Raw genomic sequence first — 20108 nt, 5'->3', positions numbered from 1 at the left:
CTCACTCCACTAATGATGAGGTGTTTGGTTGAGATGGGGCAGAGGTCTGCCCAGGGGTGCGTATAATGACAGTTAAAGTTAAAACCAAGTAGGTTGAGTCACATGATTAAAGGCCATGCATTTCACCTGATGGCTGGTGACTAGCCCCTGAGACTTTGAAAGCAGAAGCGTGCTCGTATTGGTGTAGAGCTGTGTTTGTATTCCATCACTTCAACTTTGTCCAGTATCAGAACCACCTGAATGGCAAGGTCAGCTGTGAGGGTGGGACCTCTTTTACTTATGAAAGGTAGGCCTCTGTGCTTTGTTAGTTCTCTGGCAATTCTGATTAACACCAGAGTCTGGAGACCACCCAGATAGGTGATCTTTAGTGCAGTGATAGACAGGGCTGCTTGGAAGCAGGGCCACCAGTTAGGAGGGGATTGCAGTCATCTAGGGTGAGGTAATCCTGGGACAGGTGAGGAGGCCGTGGGAGCAGGTGAGATCACCACCAGCATGAGCTTGCAGAGGTGACGTGCTCTGGTCTGACTCAGCAGCACTTGGCATACCTGACTGCACCCTCTGTCCTGAAACCCTTCATTTGGCTCTGGGCTCCCCTCCTCACTTTTCCTGGCTGTTTTCTCCCCCTCAGTATCCTTTGTTGGTTCCTCTTCTCCCTGATAGCTTCAGAGAGTCCTGGGCCTTCTCTATTTTTATCCACACCACTTCTTAAATCACTACATGCAATTGCTTTAAATACTGTCTTTATGCAGACAACTCTGAAATGGATATCCCCAGCCCAGACTTCTCTCTAAACACCAGACTCCTATTTCCAAATGGCTGCTCCATGCATCTTTCTACACGTCTGTGGTCATCTTAAATTTGACATTTACAAAATCAGTCTCCTCAGGTCACCCCCAGACACCCCACATTGTTAGTCCTGCAGGTCTCCCCATCAGAGACTCCAGACGGAAATCTTGTAGGCACACTTGACTCTTCTTTCTCATGTGTATGTCCAATCTATCAGGACATTTTACTGGCTTTGCCCTCAAGGTATAAGACTACTATGGCCGGTGCTGCCTTTAACTCCTGCCTGGTTTTCTTTTGTTCACTGCTGTATCAGTGAATTACAGTCTACAGTCTATTTTCCAAACAACAGAGTAATCTTTTAAAAGGTAAGCCAGATGACATTTACTCTTGTGCTCAAAACCCTATAAGCAGGTTTCCTTCTGGAAAGTAGAAGAATGGGAGGAAAAAGAGTGCGCATCTTCAGGCACATTGCCCAATCTGTTTTCTCACCTGTAACAGGGAGAATAATTTCTTTCTTTTTTTTTTTTTTTTTATTGTTGGGGATTCATTGAGGGTACAATAAGCCAGTTTACACTGATTGGATTTGATAGTTAAAGTCCCTCTTGCAATCATGTCTTGCAAAGGTGGACTGTTTATTGCAGCTCAATTTACAATCGCCAAAATGTGGAAACAGTCTAAATGCCCACCAACCCAGGAATGGATTAACAAGCTGTGGTATGTGTATATCATGGAATACTGTTCAGCTATTAAAAAAAATGGAGACTTTACATCCTTCATATTAACCTGGATGGAAGTGGAAGACATTATCCTTAGTAAAGCATCACAAGAATGGAGAAGCATGAATCCTATGTACTCAATTTTGATATGAGGACAATTAATGACAATTAAAGTCATGGGGGAAGGAAAAGGGAGAATAATTTCTAACTGGTGTGTGGGATTAAGTGAGATACTGTTGGATAAACCTGTAGCAGGTAGCTAACAATTACCTACCCAACATATGGTACTGTAGAGGAGACAGAAGCCGCACTGATTGAATCTTGGCATGCCACATCTCTTCTAATCTTTTTAATGCTTTTAATTTTAATTTTAATCACTCTATAGTAACACAATTTAAAGAGTCAAGCCATTGTAATATGATTTGTTAAAACAGCCATCTCCCAGACTACCCACTCCATGTTCTTTCTCAGATGTAACTACTTAAAATTCTTTTAGTATTTATATCTGTATCTCTAAAAAAAAAAAAAAAAAAACGCTTGTTCTGCTATGTTTTTCCATTGTCTAGTGCAGGGGTCCTCAAACTGCGGCCCACGGGCCACATGAGGCAGTATGATTGTATTTGTTCCCATTTTGTTTTTTTACTTCAAAATAAGATGTGTGCAGTGTGCATAGGAATTTGTTCATAGTTTTTTTCTTTTAAACTACAGTCAGGCTCTCCAGTGGTCTAAGGGACAATGAATTGGCCCACTGTTTAAAAAGTTTGAGGATGCCTGGTCTAGTGGCTTATGAGTCCCACTTTAGAATGAGGATTCCGCCCCCTTTCCAGTCCATCCTCTCACCCACAAGCAACTTCCCATCCCCGTGTTCTGCCCGTAGAGTTTTGTGGAGACCAGCGTGTGATGTTCCATTGTTAGGATGATCATTACTTTTGCCTTTTGGTTTCTGTGAGTTCTTTTGCCGTTTGCTTGGCTTTCCTATTTTCTTATCATTGAATGAAATTCAATTACATAAATCTTTTAAGATGTTCAGATGCATCGGGTGTTCTGTCAATTTCCTATTACTGAAGAAATCTCTCACAGAGCTTTCAGACTGGCTGTCCTTGAAGGCTTGCTGCTTAGATGTCACCCTGCCACCTCCCTAATCCTCCTATCATGTTCTCTGTGTCCTTGTGCGTTGCTGTCTTTCGAAATAAACTCCTCTGTTATTTTACTGAGAAGTTAAATCAGATGTTTGGTTCAATCTGCTTTATTTACCTGAGGTCTGTCTTGTTTACTTTTGCCCATAATGATAAGATTGGTTTTTGTGATGCTCAGAGGTTAAATAATTTTGTCCCCAGCCATTGATGTAACAGTCAGTCTGACTATAAAACTTAAGTTCTTTTTCTTCTTTGTCCTTTAAAAAGAAAGTTGTTGTCAGTCAATATGGGATGGGACTGAGAATATAGGCACTTACATTAACTTCCTTCATCTGTCTTCCTCCTTTTTATTTTTTGATGCTGCAAATGGCTTCTTGCTCTACTATACCAAATAGAGCAAGTTTCTTACGTTCTTTTAAGAGGCTATCTCTCCAGTGTAGGGATAGCAAAAGGAATCTCTTAAAATAACCATTTAAGAGCAGCTGTAATTTATAATTGGGAAAAGACTTTGGTTTCCTATGATGTGGTGACACGTCATCATCTGTTGGTCTTTCGGTGATGGGAAGGTAGGAGATGAATCCAAGTTCTGTGGTTGTGTGGGGTTCTTAGCTGAGGACTCCTTCCCTTCCCCTCCCCAGGCCTTGCCTTCTATGCAGGGATGGTGGCCCCTGGCCTGAGGCAGCACTTAAGGATCAGGTCCCAGTTCTGGCTCAGCTATTTCCAAAGCTCTGGAGATCCTGGAGGACCAGGGGTAATGGGAACTCCCAGATCTGTTCCTGATTTCTTCCTCTATACTGGGCTGCATGAACCTGTTCCAAATAGCAGTTGCAAACCTAACCCTTTCTATTGAGAGAAAAGTAGTTGAGAAAATGGAATGGAAGGTTGCAATTCAATGTGGGTGGGATAAGTTAAGGTTTACTTGCCCTGGATTTGTCTTAATCTAGAGTTCCTGCCTACTTATGATTTTTTTTTTTTGAGACAGACTCTCACTCACTATGTCACCCTCAGTAGAGTGCCATGGTGTCGCAGCTCACAGCAACCTCCAACTCTTTGGCTTAAGCGATTCTCTTGCCTCAGCCTCCCAAGTATCTGGGACTACAGGTGTCCACTACAGTGCCTGGCTATTTTTTGTTGCAGTTGTCATTGTTGTTTAGCTGGCTGGGGCCAGGCTCGAACCTGCCACTTCTGGTGAATGTGGCTGGTGCCCTAGCCACTGAGCTACAGGTGCCGAGCTCCTACTTATGATTTTATTTTTTGCTGAACATGAAAGAAGATAATACAGTATCTAAATCACTGTTTGCCTCAGAACCTACCAGATGATAGATGGCCAATTATGGCTCACTTTCTAATTTTTATAACATGTACAGATCTTGCTCACTAGAACAAGGGTCTGACTGTGTCACCAGGTTGGGTACTGTTATAGCTCACTATGAGTTATAGCTCACTGTAACCTCAAACTTATGGGCTCAAGTGATCTTCCTGCCTCAGCCTCCCTGAGGTGCCCACCACCACACCCAGCAAATTTTTTCTATTTTTTTGTAGAGATGAGGTCTCACTCTTGCTTTTGCTGGTTTAGAACTCCTGACCTCAAGTGATCTTCCCACCTTGGCCTCCCAAAGTGCTAGCTTCTAATCAACTTTGAGATGCCAAACTGGCCTTTGTGTAGTACAATTCATGTGGCTGTCATCGTATATTGTCATCAAAAACATGGCTGTTTTCCACAGCTAAGGGAGTCATTTTCTCCCTGACTAATAGCAAAGATATGGGTAAAGTCTTATATTAGCAGCAGCCCCAGGCTCAGATACTGTCACAATTGGGAAGATGGCAGCATTTGCAGAGGCCTATGAGTGAAGGGAAGGATGAATAATGAAAGGACCACCTATTTGTTTTTCTTAAACAACACATCCTGCCTTATCTTTGTGGCCAGAGATGAGTAATTTCTTGGTATCAGAAACCTGCCTGCTGCAGGGTCAAATGCAGAGCTGTGTTAAGTGTCAGAGCGAAGGAAAACTGTTTTGTCCATTATAACCACTGTCACTTCAGTGAGCATGCTTGTTCCTTCCTTCCTTGGGAAGGTTGGGTGCCTCCTATTAGGGTCTTCATGGCATAGTGTTTATTCTGGTTGTCCACGCTGGGTCAGGTAGTTGGGTGGCTTCAACAGCTTCTCCCTAGCTGGTAGGGAAAGTGATTTAAATTCCACTTCCCACCATCTACTGATATGTCACCCTGATTTTCACTCGTCCTTTGGATTATGACCTAGATTCTGGCCCTTTTTGCTAGCCTTTTTGGATTTTTGCTTCTTCCTGATGCTCTCTGGCTTGTTCACCTTTTCTCCAGGAGGCCTCCTGGCACGTTGCTTCTGGTTTTTGCACTTTAGCCCTGTATCCCTGATGAACCTGGGCTCCCAAGGGAGATCCTGTGTCCCTGTAGCAGGAACAGACATGGAGGACACCGAATACGCTGCACATTGTCAGGTGGCACATTGGCCTCTGAGACCTGCAATATTGTGATATACAGTAGTCTCCCTTATCTACGGTTTTGCTTTTCTCAGTTTTACTTATCCGAGGTACAGAATATAAGATATTTTGAAAGATAGATCACATTCACGTGCTTTTATTATAGCATAATTTTGTAATTGTTCTATTGTGTCCTTAGTTATTATTAACATCTTACTATGCCTAATTTATAAATTAAGCTTCGTCATCAGGTAGGTATGTCTCCCATAGGTATGGGAGAAAACATAGCACTGTATATACAGGGCTCTGTAGTTTAGGCATCCTCTGGGGGTCTTGGAATGTACCCCCCAAGGATAAGGGGGAACTACTATAATAAGAAATATATATTTGGGGGCAGCTCCCGTGGCTCAAGGAGTAGGGCGCTGGCCCCATATACTGGAGGTGGTGGGTTCGAACCTGGCCCTGGCCAAAAAAAAAAAAAAAAAGAAAGAAATATATATTTGGTCTCCTTCCCAGTTTCTAGCACAGAACTCTTAAAATCCTTGGATGGGGTAAGAGGAGCTACTTTCTTTATTTATAATAAGCTGCTGTCAACTTTAACAGTTTACGCTAATGAGGTGACTCCTGGAAGCTGTTCTGGTTACCAGAGGAACCAACCATGCTATCAGAGGGTTAAGACTTTGAGCCCCACTCGCAACCTGCTGCCTCACCTCTGAGGAAGGGAGGGGGCCTGAAGGTTGAGTTCAGTCACTACTGATTGAATAACCAATGACTTAATCGTGCCTAAGTAATGGGGCCTCCGTAAGAACCATAAATGAAGTGCTCTGGAGAATTTCCTGGTTGGTGAATGCATGGAAACACAGGGAGGGTGGTGCCCGGAGGGCATCAGAGAACCACATACCCTCTCCCTCCCTATACTTCTCCCCATGCCTGTGCCATTTGGCTATTTCTGAGTTATCAGAACCTCCACATCAGCTACAGGATTCTTATGGAAGTGCATGGTATGATGGAATTAAAGGGTGTTGTGGTCTTGCATGTATAAGGTGGAACTCTCTGAAATTTTTCCTTTGTTCTGTATTTGAATTTTCAGTGAGAGAGGAGGAGACTAAGCAGGCAGAGAGGAGTCCTGGCCTCTGATGCAAGTTGTGCGTTGTGAACAGGATACACACCTTTGACTCATGTTTCATTTCAGGCCAGCTCCCACGGGTCCACCCAGCCCCCTGTTTGCCAAGTACAAACTCATCACTGGGCAGGTAGCCCATGGGTCTTCTTTCATGGTTGTTCTGTAGCAGGGGGTCATAGCCTGTGTACTCTGGGCTTGGCACCCTCCCCATTTTCACCCAGGTCCTAGGGCCCTCAGTGAAGCCACTCACAGCTCACCAGTGGACATAGTCTGCTGACAATATCAAATCTTTGAGGCCACTTTATAATATACTGTATCCAGGCCCCTGGAATGGTGGGTGTGATTCTAAAGCTACTCATTAATTGCTTTTGTCCTGCTTATGTGAATTCTGTGGAAGGTTTGACTCATCTTGAGCAGCTGGATGTTCCTGTATGGTGTCACCAACCATTTTGTCTTTAGCCAACTACATCCTGCCCTTCCCTGCTTTCCTGCGGCATCCCCTCTGCCTGAAATAGAGCTCTCTGCCTCACCTTCCAAGAAGCTCCTACTCATCCTTTAGGACCCAAGGAAATCGCACACCTGCTTCTATCAGCACACCCTACACCAGGCGTCCTCAAACTTTTTAAACAGGGGCCAATTCACTGTCCCTCAGACAGTTGGAGGGCCGGACTGTAAGTTTAAAAAACAAAACAAAACTATGAACCAATTCCTATGCACACTGCACATATCTTATTTTGAAGTAAAAAACAAAACAGGAACAAATACAGTTCACACCGCCTCATGTGGCCCGCGGGCCGCAGTTTTGAGGACGCCTGCCCTACACTGTGGCATAATTATTGGTTCATACATCTGGCTTCTCCACCAGACCATGTGGCCCATGGGGCAGAGACTGGTTCTGCCTTATTAATACCCCCAATACCCAGCACAATGCTGCCTGCGTGGATCCGTCTATTTATTCACAAGCATTTGTTCATAAACTTCCTTGTGCCAGGCACTCTGCAAAGCACTGGGAACCCATGGGTGAACAGGCACAGGGTCCCCCTGCCTCCATGGAGAAGGTAGCCAGTTAGCGAGGAAAGAAATGCATGGACCAAGATAGGATGGAATTGCCGTGCTTCAAAGGGGCTGCTTTGGATTAGGGGTGTGTAGGGAAGACCTCTCTAAGATACTTTGGAGCTGATGCCTGAAGGATGAGAATAAATCAGCTGTGCAGTGAGCTGGAAAGTGAGCTCAAGATAGCAGGGTGGCAGGTATAAACAGACAAAGGGGGAAAAGGTCTTGGCGTGTTTGGGGAGCAGACAGGAGACCAAGGCTGCTAAAGCACGAGGAGCCACAGGGAGAGAGAGCAGTGAAGTTTCCCTGATCCTGCAGTGCTTCTTTCGTAAGGCCACGCAAGGAGTTTGGAATTTTACCCCAAGAGCAGTGCAAAGTTTTTGGAGGAAGTATTTCAAACTTTGACTATCCCATACACTGAACAAGTGAGAATCTGCTGAGTATTGCTGCCTTCCTTTATCCTGCTTCCTCTCCTTTCATTCTGACCCAAGCTGGCTTTCCCTGAGACCCCAAGATTTCCACATCATGTCTGCTCTGTGGCCATCTGGGCTGCTGTAATACCTCAGAGCAGCTCTATTCCTGCTGCAGCCCTTTCTGTTTCCTGCAAGGGCTTTGAGGTGCCCGTGAGATGCCCTGACCTCATCCATGAGTGCCCCATGTCATTCGTCAAAGCTAACTGTGCAGTGGTTCTGAGTTCCCAGGCTGAGGGCTTATTTGGTCTTTGCATCTGTGGGTCACTACCCTCTCCCCTTCCACACAGTAGTTGCTTGTCTTCCTCTTTCTTCTGCAAATGAACCAGCCTCATGATCTTATCTGGGTTCTCCCTCCCTGAACCTACCCTAATTTTTTTTCCCCTAAAACAAGGTCTCAGTCTGTCGCCTAGGGTGGAATATAGTATCATGATCATAGTTCACTGTTCATAGTTCATAGTTCATAGCCTCAAATTTCCAGGCTCAAGATCCTCTTGTTTCAGCCTCAGAGTAGCTGTGATTTGTAGATGCATGCCAATACACTCAGCTGATCATTATTATTACTTTTTGTAGAGATAGAGTCTTGCAGTGTCGTCAGGCTGGCCTCAAGAGATCCTTCTATCTTAGAGGGGAAGTTCAGCCTTAGGGGAGTGGCTAGACCATCTAAAGTACTGAGATTACAGGTATGAGCCACCTCCATCTGGCCCTATTTTTGTTCAAAGTCTCATCTAAGCTGTCCGGGCCGCTCTTCACCCCGCCCCCCCAAATGTCCTGAGGTTCACTTAACAAAACCTGAAAGCAAAAATAGTAACATATATTGAACACTTACTAGTGCAAGGGAGCACGTTAGGTACTTTTTATGGAATTTTAATGACCTTTTAATTGTGACATCACTCGTATGAGTTAGATGCTGTTATTCCCATTTTACAGATGAGGACACTGAGGCTCAGAGATCACACAATATGTAGCAGAGCTGGTTCTGAACTCAGGCTGTCCGATTCTAGAGCCTGTGGATTTAATTGCTGCTTCCAATACCATCCAGTATGGTTCTTTGTGGTCCTGAAATCCTTATCCACAGGTCTCCAAAACCACTCCTTTGTGGTGCCCACTTCCCTCTCTTCAAAGGTCCCACTTCACGAGGAAAACAGACCCTCAGAACCATCTATTTGCTGGCCTGTGCTGTGCTTGGGTGTGAGAGTCATGCCCTCTTACCCCTCAGCACTTATGCCCTTTAGGCACATGTGGAGATTTTGTTGAATAGGCAAACAAACCACTCACGCTCTAGTTTATAGACATGACCTAAGTCTCTTCTTAGGACTCTTATAGTCCCTCCCTGCTACCCAGAGAAGGGGCAGAAAGCAAGAAAAATGAGAAGAGGTTGCAGGAGTTTAGCCCAAAGATCCTTCTAGGAGGCAGAGTTATCCAGAGATGGAAGCAGTTGCCCAGGGGATTGCACTGGGGGAGGGGGAGGAGTTGGGGGGGAGGAGGGGTATTGGCAGTCCCCTTTAGCTGTAGTTAGGACCCTTAGAGGGGAAATTCAGCCTTAGGGGAGTGGCTAGACTATGTACCCTTGGAGATCTTCAGCCCTGAGAAGATGGGATTCTGCACTTTGAATGGTGCTGAGTAGAGTGGGTCTAAGATGGGCAGTTATAGGGCATCTGGGACAGTGCCCTCTTCACTTCATTGTGACTGAGAAGACCTTCCTAGGTGGGCCAGACTGGCCCATTTGGAGAAGTGAAGTGGCAGTTGAACTTTCTCAGCCTGGATCACACTTCCCAAGGAAAGTGGTGCAGGTGTGGGGTAAATGCAGACCTGACAGAACGTGTGCTGTGACTGACCCAAGTCCCTGTTGCTGTAGTGTCATGTATGCCCTGGTTGGGTCCCCATTGGCTGAGGACTGCTGTGATGAGGTATAACAATCAGTGTCTTGCTGCAGCAGGTGACTCTGGAGAGCCCTGGTAGTTTTTCATTACAGAAGTGAATGGGATCAGGTACTATAGATTCATGGAAAAAGAGGACTCATGCCAGGAGGGAGTAGCCACAGATGCAGCAACTACATGTGGGCTCCAAGGATTCTTATGAAAGTGCTTTGTGTGATGGTAGAATTAAAGGGTTTTGCAGTCTTGTGTGCCTAATGTGGAACTCTAACTTTTTCTGTGTTCTGTATTTGAATTTTCAGTAAGAGCAGGAAGAGACTAAGTAGTCTGAGGAGTCATGGCCTCTGATGCCAGCCATGCACTGGAAGCTGCCCTGGAGCAAATGGATGGGATCATTGCAGGTATGCCCTGGGAGCCCCAGCAACTGACCTCTCTTCCTCCACGTTGCAGAAACTGTTTGCTCTCATTTTACTACTGTTACTACTACTTATCCTTCTCCTCCTCTTCCTTATTGTTATTATTTTGGCATAGAGAGAAGCCTCTTTTGTATTTATTTGAAGATAACATTGTGCATGCCAGCTCTCTTAAAGTATAAACTTGTGGAAATGCGTGATATCTGGGGTGACACTTTCTGTCTCTGTGGAGACAGTGTGGCTGTACCATATCACATGTATATACCTCTTGTCAGTTTGGATCTTGGCTACAATGAGATTGATTCTATTGCAGATTTTTCAGAGTACAGTATAGCTTATTACTGGTGAGCTGAAACTCAAAATCTAGCAGACTTTGCCATCTAATGTAGTTGTTACCTCACTTCCCCAGCTGGTCTGAGTGTTTCGGATAGGGGAGGTAGTTTTGTATTGATTCACCTAATGATTAGAATTTGCTTTATGCTATATTGTTTTTAATCCATCTTTACTGTTTGATTTTAATATATGCATTAGCCAACAGGGAACTTTCTTTAGAAAAGATTCAGCAAAACTGTAGTTAATTTGAAAAAACTGCCAGTGGGCTACTCTGGCTGATTATTTGGATGGAAGTGCCTGGAAGCCTATTTTTTTTTTTTAAACAACAAACCTGTTGTTAAAACTCTTTCCAAAATGTCCCAAGGCTTCTTTCTGTTCTGACCTGATACAGTTTAGTGGCCTTATTTGTGGACTGGGTTTGCTTCTTTGGGATTTTTCTTCTTATTGTGTGAGTTGAGCTGTGGCTGAAGGGAATGGGGAAGGATGGTATTGGGCTGAGTGTGCCTGGATCCCAGTGAGTATGGCAGGACACCTAACATTGCCCCCTCTCAGGCATTTGCTTTTCCTTTTAGTTGCAAAGATACAACTGATTCATAGAGGGTTCTGGGTGTTTCAACCCGGGGTGGGAAAGGTTGTGTATGTCTTCTAGCGTCTTTGGGTTATCAGTGGCTCTGTAACATGTTCTAGCTATCATCTGTCAGGTTCTTAATTTCTTGGTGAGCAGAACACCCTTGAGAGGCTATGACTAATGTCCTACTTTTCAGATACTTCATAGATTTGGATGTCCTATTCCAAGTAAGGGTCTCTGAAGCCTTACTGAGAACAGTCAAGAAGAGTGGCTTTCCTAGCAATCCTTTTAAAGAGCCTGATCCAGAAGCTCCCATGGACTCATGTGTATTGAGATAGGAGCCTCAGGGTCAGACTGTCAGAATGGCTGAAGTGGTCAGCACATCAGGACCCCCCAGCCAAAGAGGCAGGAGAAGACTGTGATCAAACCCCTGGCACAAGAACTCTTGGATGGTTGTGAGGGATGACTGAAAATACTCTTTTCTCTGTTACATTGCCTTTGCTCTTTTGTCAAAGATCAGTTGACTGTATTTAGTTAACTATCTTCTTTCTTTTCTTTTTCTTCCTTCTTTCTTTTCTTTCTTTTTGAGACAGGACCTTGCTCTGTCACCCAAGCTAGAATACATGGCATCATCATAGCTCACAGCAACCCCAAACTTCTGGGCTTTTAAGTGATCCTCCTGCCTCAGCCTCTGGAGTAGCTGGGACTCCAGGCACCTGCCACCATGCCTGGCTAACTGTTCTATTTCTTTGTAGAGACAGCATCTCATTCTTACTTGGGCTAGTCTTTTTTTTTTTTTCCATTTTATATTTCTTTTTTATTTTATTTTATTTTTATTGTTAAATCATAGCTGTGTACATTAGTGCAATCGCCTGTACCCATTCTAAGATGCACCATAGATGGGGCCCCACCCATTACCCTACCTCCACCAAAACCTCCCCCCTCCCTTCCCCTTCCTTGGCCCTTTCCCCATAGTCTTGTGCTATAGTTGGGTTATAGTCTTTATGTGGAAACTATAATTTAGCTTCATAGTAGGGCTGAGTACATTGGATACTTTTTCTTCCTCCTGAGATACTTTACTAAGAAGAATATGTTCCAGCTCCATCCATGTAAACATGAAAGAGGTAAAGTCTCCATCTTTCTTTAAGGCTGCATAGTATTCCATGGTATACATGTACCACAATTTGCTAGTCCATTCGTGGGTCGATGGGCACTTGGGCTTCTTCCATGACTTAGCAATTATGAATTGGGCTGCAATAAACATTCTGGTACAGATGTCTTTGTTATATTGTGACTTTTGGTCTTCTGGGTATAAACCTAGTATAGGAATTATAGGATCGAATGGCAGGTCTATTTTTAGGTCTCTAAGTATTTTCCAAACATCCTTCCAGAAGGAACGTATTAGTGGGCATTCCCACCAGCAGTGTAGAAGTGTGCCCTTTCCTCCACATCCACGCCAACATTTCTGGTTTTGGGATTTTGTTATGTGGGCTGCTCTTACTGGGGTTAGGTGATATCTCAGAGTAGTTTTGATTTGCATTTCTCTGATGATTAAGGATGATGAGCTTTTTTTCCATATGTTTGTAGATTTTGCGTCAGTCTTCTGTAGAGAAGTTTCTCTTTAAGTCCCTTGCCCACCCTGAAATGGGGTCACGTGTTCTTTTCTTGGTAATAAATTTGAGTTCTCTGTGGATTCTGGTTATTAGACCTTTATCAGAGGTATAACCTGCAAATATTTTCTCCCATTCTGAGGGCTGTCTGCTTGCTTTACTCACTATGCTCTTGGCTGTGCAGAAGCTTTTTAGTTTGATCAGGTACTTGGGCTAGTCTTAAATGTCCGGCCTCAAGTATTCCTCCTCGTTTGACCTCCCAAAGTGTCGGGATTACAAGCGTGAGCCACGCACCTGGCCTATGTGTTTCTATTTCTGAGATCTTTATTCTTTTCCATTGGTCTAATTTTCCTATTCTTTCCCCAGCACCACACTGTGTTTATTGTATTTTATAGTAAATCTTGAAGTTGGGTAGTATGCCAGTCTGCCAACTTTGTTCTTCTTCAGTAGAATTTTGTCTAGCTTGGGTCTTTTGCCTTTCCATATAAATTTTAGAATCAATTTGTTGATATTCACAAAATAACTTGCTGGAGTTTTGATTTGGATGGCATTGCATCTATAGATCATGTTGGGAAGCAATGATACCTTCACAATATTGACTCTTTGAGGACTGAATGAGATGCCTTGTAAAGAAGGCAGCCTTGTGTGGGGGTCAGTGCATCTTCCTGCCTCTTAATTTCTCCCCATTGGCATTCCTAAAATGATGGAGGCTCTGACAAAATTCCTTCTGCTTGAGAGAAGATTATGTGGGTGATCCTTAAGGCCTTGTGTTGGCCCAGAATCTGCAGTTCAGAATCTGGGATGGGTGTGGAGGGAGGGGCCCTAAGTGTGGGTACCGTGGACCCCAGGAAACATATTTTCCTAACCTTTCAGTGATCCTCCTGCCTCAGCCTCTGGAGTAGCTGGGACTTCAGGCACCTGCCATCATGCCTGGCTTACTGTTCTATTTCTTTGTAGAGAAGTGTCTCACTCATACTCAGGCTAGTCTTAAATGCCTGGCCTCAAGTAATCCTCCTCCTTTGACCTCCCAAAATGTCAGGTTATAATCCAAAGTGCTCCCTCCTTCCATTGCCTTAGTCTTCCATCCTGTAAGGCTTGCAAGGATTCCCTGGGCTACTGTCTGGGACTAAGGTGAGAGTGTTGTAGAAAGTCTAAGATGCTCCAAGATATTCTTTGCAGATCAGTATGGAGCAATACATATAGCCAGACTACTTGGTTCAAATCCTAGCTCACAACTTATGTGTATGATCTCTGTATTAATTTCCTTATATTTATAATGGGAACAATAATGGTACCCACCTTATAGAGTAGTCTGTCTTAACACATGTCAGGTGTTTAGAACAATGCCCAGCATGTAGTAAGCACTATAATATGTTCTTGATAAGTTGAGGAATGACAAAAAACATTTATCATGTTGAGTCTTTTTTTTAGAAATACAGCGGAGTTCTCATTTGTTGATGCTCTTATTTTACCCATTTGAGCTTTGTGGTTTTCATCATGCATATGTGGATAAGGCTTGTACATTCATTGCTAGACTTGCCCATGGTCTATGAGATTGACATGTAGTCTGATTGATCTCTGCTTCTGCTCTTGCCTCCTTATAGATGGTTTTCCATAGAACCAAATAAATTACAATGTCAATTAAATCACATCTTTCCTCTTTCTAAAACTTTTCAATGGCTTCTCATCTCAGGGTAAAATCATATGCCTTTAATTCTAGCACTCTGAGAGGCCAAGGTGGGTGGATTGCTTGAACTCAGGAGTTTGAGACCAGCCTGAGCATGATCGAGACCCTGTCTCTACTAAAAATATAACGATAAGCCAGGCCTTGTGGTGGACACCTGTAGTCTCAGCTATTCGCAAGGCTGAGTCAGGAAGATTGCTTGAGCCAGATTGCTTGAGCCCAAGAGACTGTGGTTGTTGTGAGCTGTGATGCCGCGGCACTCTACCCAGGATAACAGGGTGAGACTTTGTCTCAAACAACGATAACAACAACAACAACAAAAGTCATCAGGATGGCCAGCAACATCATAATGTGATTTGGCCTTCACTGCATCTGGCTTATCTTACTTCACCCAGGTCTGCTGGCTGACTCAGGGCTTTTTGTTTGCCATCCCTTCTCCCAGTATGCTCGCCTCTGGATCCAGATATATGCTAAAATGTCACTGTATCAGAAGGCCTTCTCTGACGTTGTCTAGCGTAGCATTCCCATGTCACTCCATCTTTGTATTCTGTTTATGCTTCTTTATAGCACTAATCACCAACAAACCTGTTATGCTTATATTTATCTCTTTGCTTGTTGTCTGCCTTCTGTACTAGAATGAGAGAGATTCTGCCCATGTACCATATTTTGCCATGTATAATGCATACTTTTTGGGCCGAATTTTGGAGGAAAAAATAAAGATGCACATAAGTTTGAGTCAAAAACGTGGGTGTGCATTATACATGGAAAAATACGGTACCTCCAGTGCCTTGCCTGGTCTGTGGTACATGGTAAGTGTTTAATAAAGATGTGTCTCGTATATTCTATTTTTCGGTGAATAGGATCTATATTTCTTTGGTTAGGAGGCAGTTATTAGTTTCTGTATGTATCCTCTATATTACTATACTTCAATTTTTTCTATTTGTGCCTCTGGGAGATTCTTTTCAAATAAGAAATCACTAATTCTTTCCTTATGAAGACTCAGTAGTTGGCATATCCTGTGAACTATCTCTTAAGCAGTAACTGGCTCACAAGACATTTGACAGGAGCTATTTGACAGATCATTCAATGTTGAAGTTATTAATGTCTGGATGGCATGTATTCTATGCTATTCTTGATGAAAGGAATGATAATTATTGAATGTCTTTATTCAGGACACTTTTTCCTTATTTCAGATGTGAGTCAAACTGGGCCAAAGTGGTTAGTTAGGAACTTTGGTGGTTATTAATGAGAAGTATAGAGTAATTTAGATTGTAGCAGTTTGAATCTCAGCTCAGCCACTTACTACTGGCCGTGGGATCTTTGCACAAATTCCTTAATACTCCTGAGCCTCAGTTTCTTTATGGATAAAATAATGGCCATAATATTACCTATCTCATAATACTGAGTGGACTGAACTAATGCAAGGAAGGACTTAGAGTAGTGCCTGACAGTAAGTGTTCAATTGGTGTACATTATTTGTTTTATTGATTTTAGTATTAATATTATTATTTTTACCACCCAACGTCATAGTGTTGGTAAGCAGTAGAACCAAGATTTCCTTTACTGGAAGGTGACACAACTAAAAGAAAGTTTGAAAGCTAGCACCATATCAGGATGCCACAGATACTGCAGATATAACATTTTTGTGTGAACATTTAAATCTTCCTCTATAGCAGTGGTTCTCAGCCTGTGGGTGGCAACCCACAGGAACTGTATTAAAGGGCTCAACATTAGGAAGCTTGAGAACCACTGCTTTATAGTCTCTGATTAACTTGAGATTGAATGATGTCAAATAGTACCAACACCACCCACAAGACACAACTGCTTTTGCATCTGTTAAAATAATCAAACAAGTGCCCAAAGACTGTATTATTATCTCACTATTTGAAAACATAATTACCTTTTATTTCAATAGAAGACATTTTTATGGGCTTTCTATCCTCCCCAAATCGTTGTCTATTATACAAAAACAACATAGATTCCTGGGGTGGCGCCTGTGGCTGAAGGAGTAGGGCACCAGTCCCATTTGCCGGAGGTGGTGGGTTCAAACCCAGCCCTGGCCAAAAACCACAAAAAACAAAACAAAACACAGATTCCTACTAAAATGGATGTGTTCTTTCAAAAATGATTTCTAATAATCATACCATTACATAACAAGGAATTTCCTTTTGTTAATTACTCTATAGCAGAGGTCCCCAATCTTTCTGCCACCAGGGACTGGTTTTATGGAAGACAGTTTTTCCATGAACACTGTGTGGGGAGTGTTTTTGGTATGTGTCTGCAAGCAATTGATTTATTATGGTCTCTGCAGTCAGATCTCTCTGCTAATGATAATCTGTATTTAAAGCTGCTTTTCAGGGCTAGCATAACTGCCTCAGCTCCACCTCAGATCATTAGGCCTTAGATTCTCATAAGGAGATGCAACCTAGATCCCTCCCATGTGCAGTTTACAGTAGGGTTGGCGCTCCTATGAGAATCTAATGTTGCCCCCATCTGACAGAGGGAGAGCTCAGGCTGTGATGCAAGTGATGGGGAGTGGCTATAAATATAGATGAAGCTTCTTCATTTACTTGCCCCCCCACTCACCTACTTCTGTGTGGCCTGGTTCCTAATAGACCATGGACTGGTATCAGTCCACTGCCTGGGGGTTGGGGACCACAGCTCTGTAGTAGAGAGGTTACTATTTATCTTCCAAAACTCTTTCTGAAAAGAGTGCACTCTGTGTGTGTAATATCAATATTTATATAATTAAGACTTTAATGCAAAAAAAGTGTCCCCCTCCACCATCAATGAAATAATGAACTGAAGATGGTTCTCATTCCTGTAAACAGACCGGGAGTACTCTGAGAAGACATCCTGATGCACAGGTAACAGCAGCATCTCAGGGTGGTCCGCATCTTGGGAGATGTGAGAGAAATTGGTTTTTGTAAACACAAAAAGAAATGCCTCGTAAGTAAGTAGGACTATTAAATGAAACTCCGTGTAAAGTTGAATTCTTGAAATCTGTCTGGGTGTGTGGCAGGTACTACTGTACTTTACCAGGACCCTAGAATTTTATATGAGAAAGCTGGAAAGAGGTAACTGTAAGGGACTCCAGGACCTATGTCAATGATTTGTTTCTAATATAAAAGACCATTGTTTTAGTTTCCAGTAGGATGTTAACCTTTGATCTAGTCTTCTTCTTGATCAGTCTCTGTGATTCTGCCTGAAAATAACTTAATTGAATTACACTCTTGACAGTTGAAATTGAATTATATGTTGCTTAATTACATCTCTCTGGATGGCTTAGAGCAACTTCATAAATGCTACTAATTTTGCATATTAGTGTCATTTATGAACAGATTCAGTGTCTATTCTGTCAGTCCACTTCTGGCATAGAACCAGAGAACCATGTGGTCAGGACACAGAGGGCCATTTATTCCTCCCTCTCTGTGGGAGATTACTCATGCAGTTATCTACGAGCTGTATTCATTGAAGAGGAATAGTTAAAAGGAGTCTGTTTTATGACAGTTGAAAAAGAGGTTGGCTGGGTGAGATAGATGGTTCATACCTCTGGGAGGCTGAGTTGAAACTATTGAGCTCAGGAGTTTAAGACCAGCCTAAGCAAGACCCCATCTTTCCTAAAAATAGAAAAATAATTAGCTGGGCACTGTGATGGGTTCCAGCTGCTTGGGAGGCTGAGGCAGGAGGATCACTTGAGCCCAGGAGTTTGAGGTTGCTGTGAGCTAGGCTGAAGGCAGGGCACTCTAGCCTGGGCAACAGAATGAGAATTGGTCTCAAAAAGAAAAAAAAAAAAAAGAGAGAGAGAGAGATTTCCATGTCTGTTGGGTCTTTGCCAACTCTGATTAGTGGCTGGATTTGTAAAAAGAAAAAAGCAAAGATCATGTAGGGACAGGGAAAATTCTGATCAAGGCTGACCTTCTTCACCATGGCCTGCGTGTGACATAAGCCTGAGGTGTTAAAAGGCTGCTGATGAGTCTATGCTCTGAAATTTCATTTTTTTTTTCATTTTTTGTTTTTATTTGTTATTTATTTATTTTTTTGATACAGAGTTTCACTCTGTTACCCTGGGTAGAGTGCTGTGGCATCATCACAGCTCATGGAAACCTCAAGCTCCTGGGCTCAAGAGATCCAATTTGCCTCAGCCTCCTGAGTAGCTGGGACTACAGGTACCCTGAAGTTTTACTTGATTCTGTCTGCTTCTCTGAGGTGGATTAGTGTGTAGCATCATTCATAACCGGATAGGAACCTAAACTTTCCTGTTTTCCACAGCAGGTAAGACTTTGTTCAGAAGGGAGTCTGAATGGAGGTTTAGAGGTGCGTGAGGGGCTGAGCTGGCCCTTGTGTAAAGAGGTCAGAATGCCCACTGTGCCATCACTGGTCAACCGCCATCATTCTGTTTTTTCCTTGCTGGTCAATCCCACCTCCTGCTCCTTTGTGGAAGGGAAGCATGCATCACTTTCTGTTCTCTGGAAGAGTTTGGAGAAGACTGGAATAATATGTTCCTTAAATACTTAGTATAGTGGTGTAGGAACTGACCTGCAAAACTGTGTGGACTTGGTCTATCTTGTTGGAGGATTTTATTTTTTTAATAGTAGTGGACAGTTAGGTTTTAATTTCTTCTTAATTATGTATTAGAGAAAATTATATTTTCCTAGAAAGATGTGCATTTTACTGAAGCTTTCAATTTTGTTAGCTTTACAGCTGGCCATTTTATATTTTCTAAAATAGTTTGTTACATTAGAATTATTCACTTCTTGAATGTTTGGTAGAAGGAACTTGTAAAAGTATTTGACTTGGTGTTTTGTCTGTGGAAACAATTTTAAGCTGTGATTCAGTTTCCTTGGAAGACTAGTCGCATGATTTTTCAGTGTTATTTTATCCAGTGGTTTCTTTTTGTGGCAGATTTTAGTGGTTTGATCAAAACATTTACTCCAATATATGGAATTCTGGGCTTTATATTTTCAAAGACTTTATATTTGTATTAGAGTCACAGTTTACTGTATGTTTTTTATAATCTCTTTTGGTAGCATCAAAGAACTGGATTTCTTTATTCCATTCAAATTTTTTAGTTTAATCTAGTGAGTTTAATGCATTTATAATTACTATAATTACTGGTACTTATTTCTCAGATTTTGTGTTGTTTTTTCTTTTTAACATTTGTTTTTGCCTTTGCTGGCTTCTGTCGTGTTATCAAGTTCTTTAAATCTCTGTTAGGAAATATCTATTTGTAGGGCGGCGCCTGTGGCTCAAGGAGTAGGGCACCAGTCCCATATGCCGGAGGTGGCGGGTTCAAACCTAGCCCCGGCCAAAAACCAAAAAAAAAAAAAAAAAAGAGAGAAATATCTATTTGTATTCTTTTAATGCCCATCTTTATATTTTTTAACATGTATCCTTAAAATGAAAGCTAAAGGTAAATGGGTCTTTAAAGAATATTTCTGTCTTCCTCTTTAAGAATATTGACTCTTAAAATTTTGCACTTCCCATCACTGCCCATTCTTCCACATTATTTTTGTTTAGTATTCTACTATTATTTTATATTCCCCTTAATTTTTTTTGTTGTTGTTGACAATAACCAACAATTTTAACTTCTCCAATCATAGTTGGTTCTTTTATCCCACTTTTTCTTTGGAGGGTGGGCTTGGTGTAGTTTCTTCTTTGAAAGGAATAGGTTCGTCAGTAATAAATCAATTTAATCATCTTCTGGAAAATGTACTTAAATGTTCTTAATCTTGAGTGACACTTTATCTTGTATAGGCTTATAGATTGGGAGCTATTTCTAGGTATTATTCTGGGGACTTATCGCCGATGAGAAATCTATTAATAGTCTAACTATTTTCTTTCTGGTTGCTTTTAAATTTCCTCTTTGTCTTTGGTTTTCTA

General features: G+C 42.4%; 1 protein-coding gene across 18 annotated transcripts in view; it reads left to right on the top strand.

Annotated features, from left to right (window-relative positions):
- The window catches only part of PPFIBP2 (PPFIA binding protein 2), a 156256-nt gene that overhangs the window by 21094 nt on the left and 115054 nt on the right, over positions 1-20108 (top strand). For all 18 annotated transcript variants that reach the window (XR_008374180.1, XR_008374182.1, XR_008374181.1 and 15 more), the window contains one exon: positions 9920-10018. Coding sequence is in view for 13 of the 18 variants with exons in the window: in XM_053561076.1 (XP_053417051.1) it covers positions 9955-10018 (64 nt within the window). In the remaining 5 variants the exon portion in view is untranslated. Of the gene's footprint in view, positions 1-9919; positions 10019-20108 lie in introns of those variants that run through there.

Source organism: Nycticebus coucang, chromosome 14 (genome assembly GCF_027406575.1).
Source record: "Nycticebus coucang isolate mNycCou1 chromosome 14, mNycCou1.pri, whole genome shotgun sequence".
Taxonomy (NCBI): domain Eukaryota; kingdom Metazoa; phylum Chordata; class Mammalia; order Primates; family Lorisidae; genus Nycticebus; species Nycticebus coucang.
Note: the sequence above shows the minus strand (reverse complement) of the source record. Positions and strands in the feature narration are given on the sequence as shown.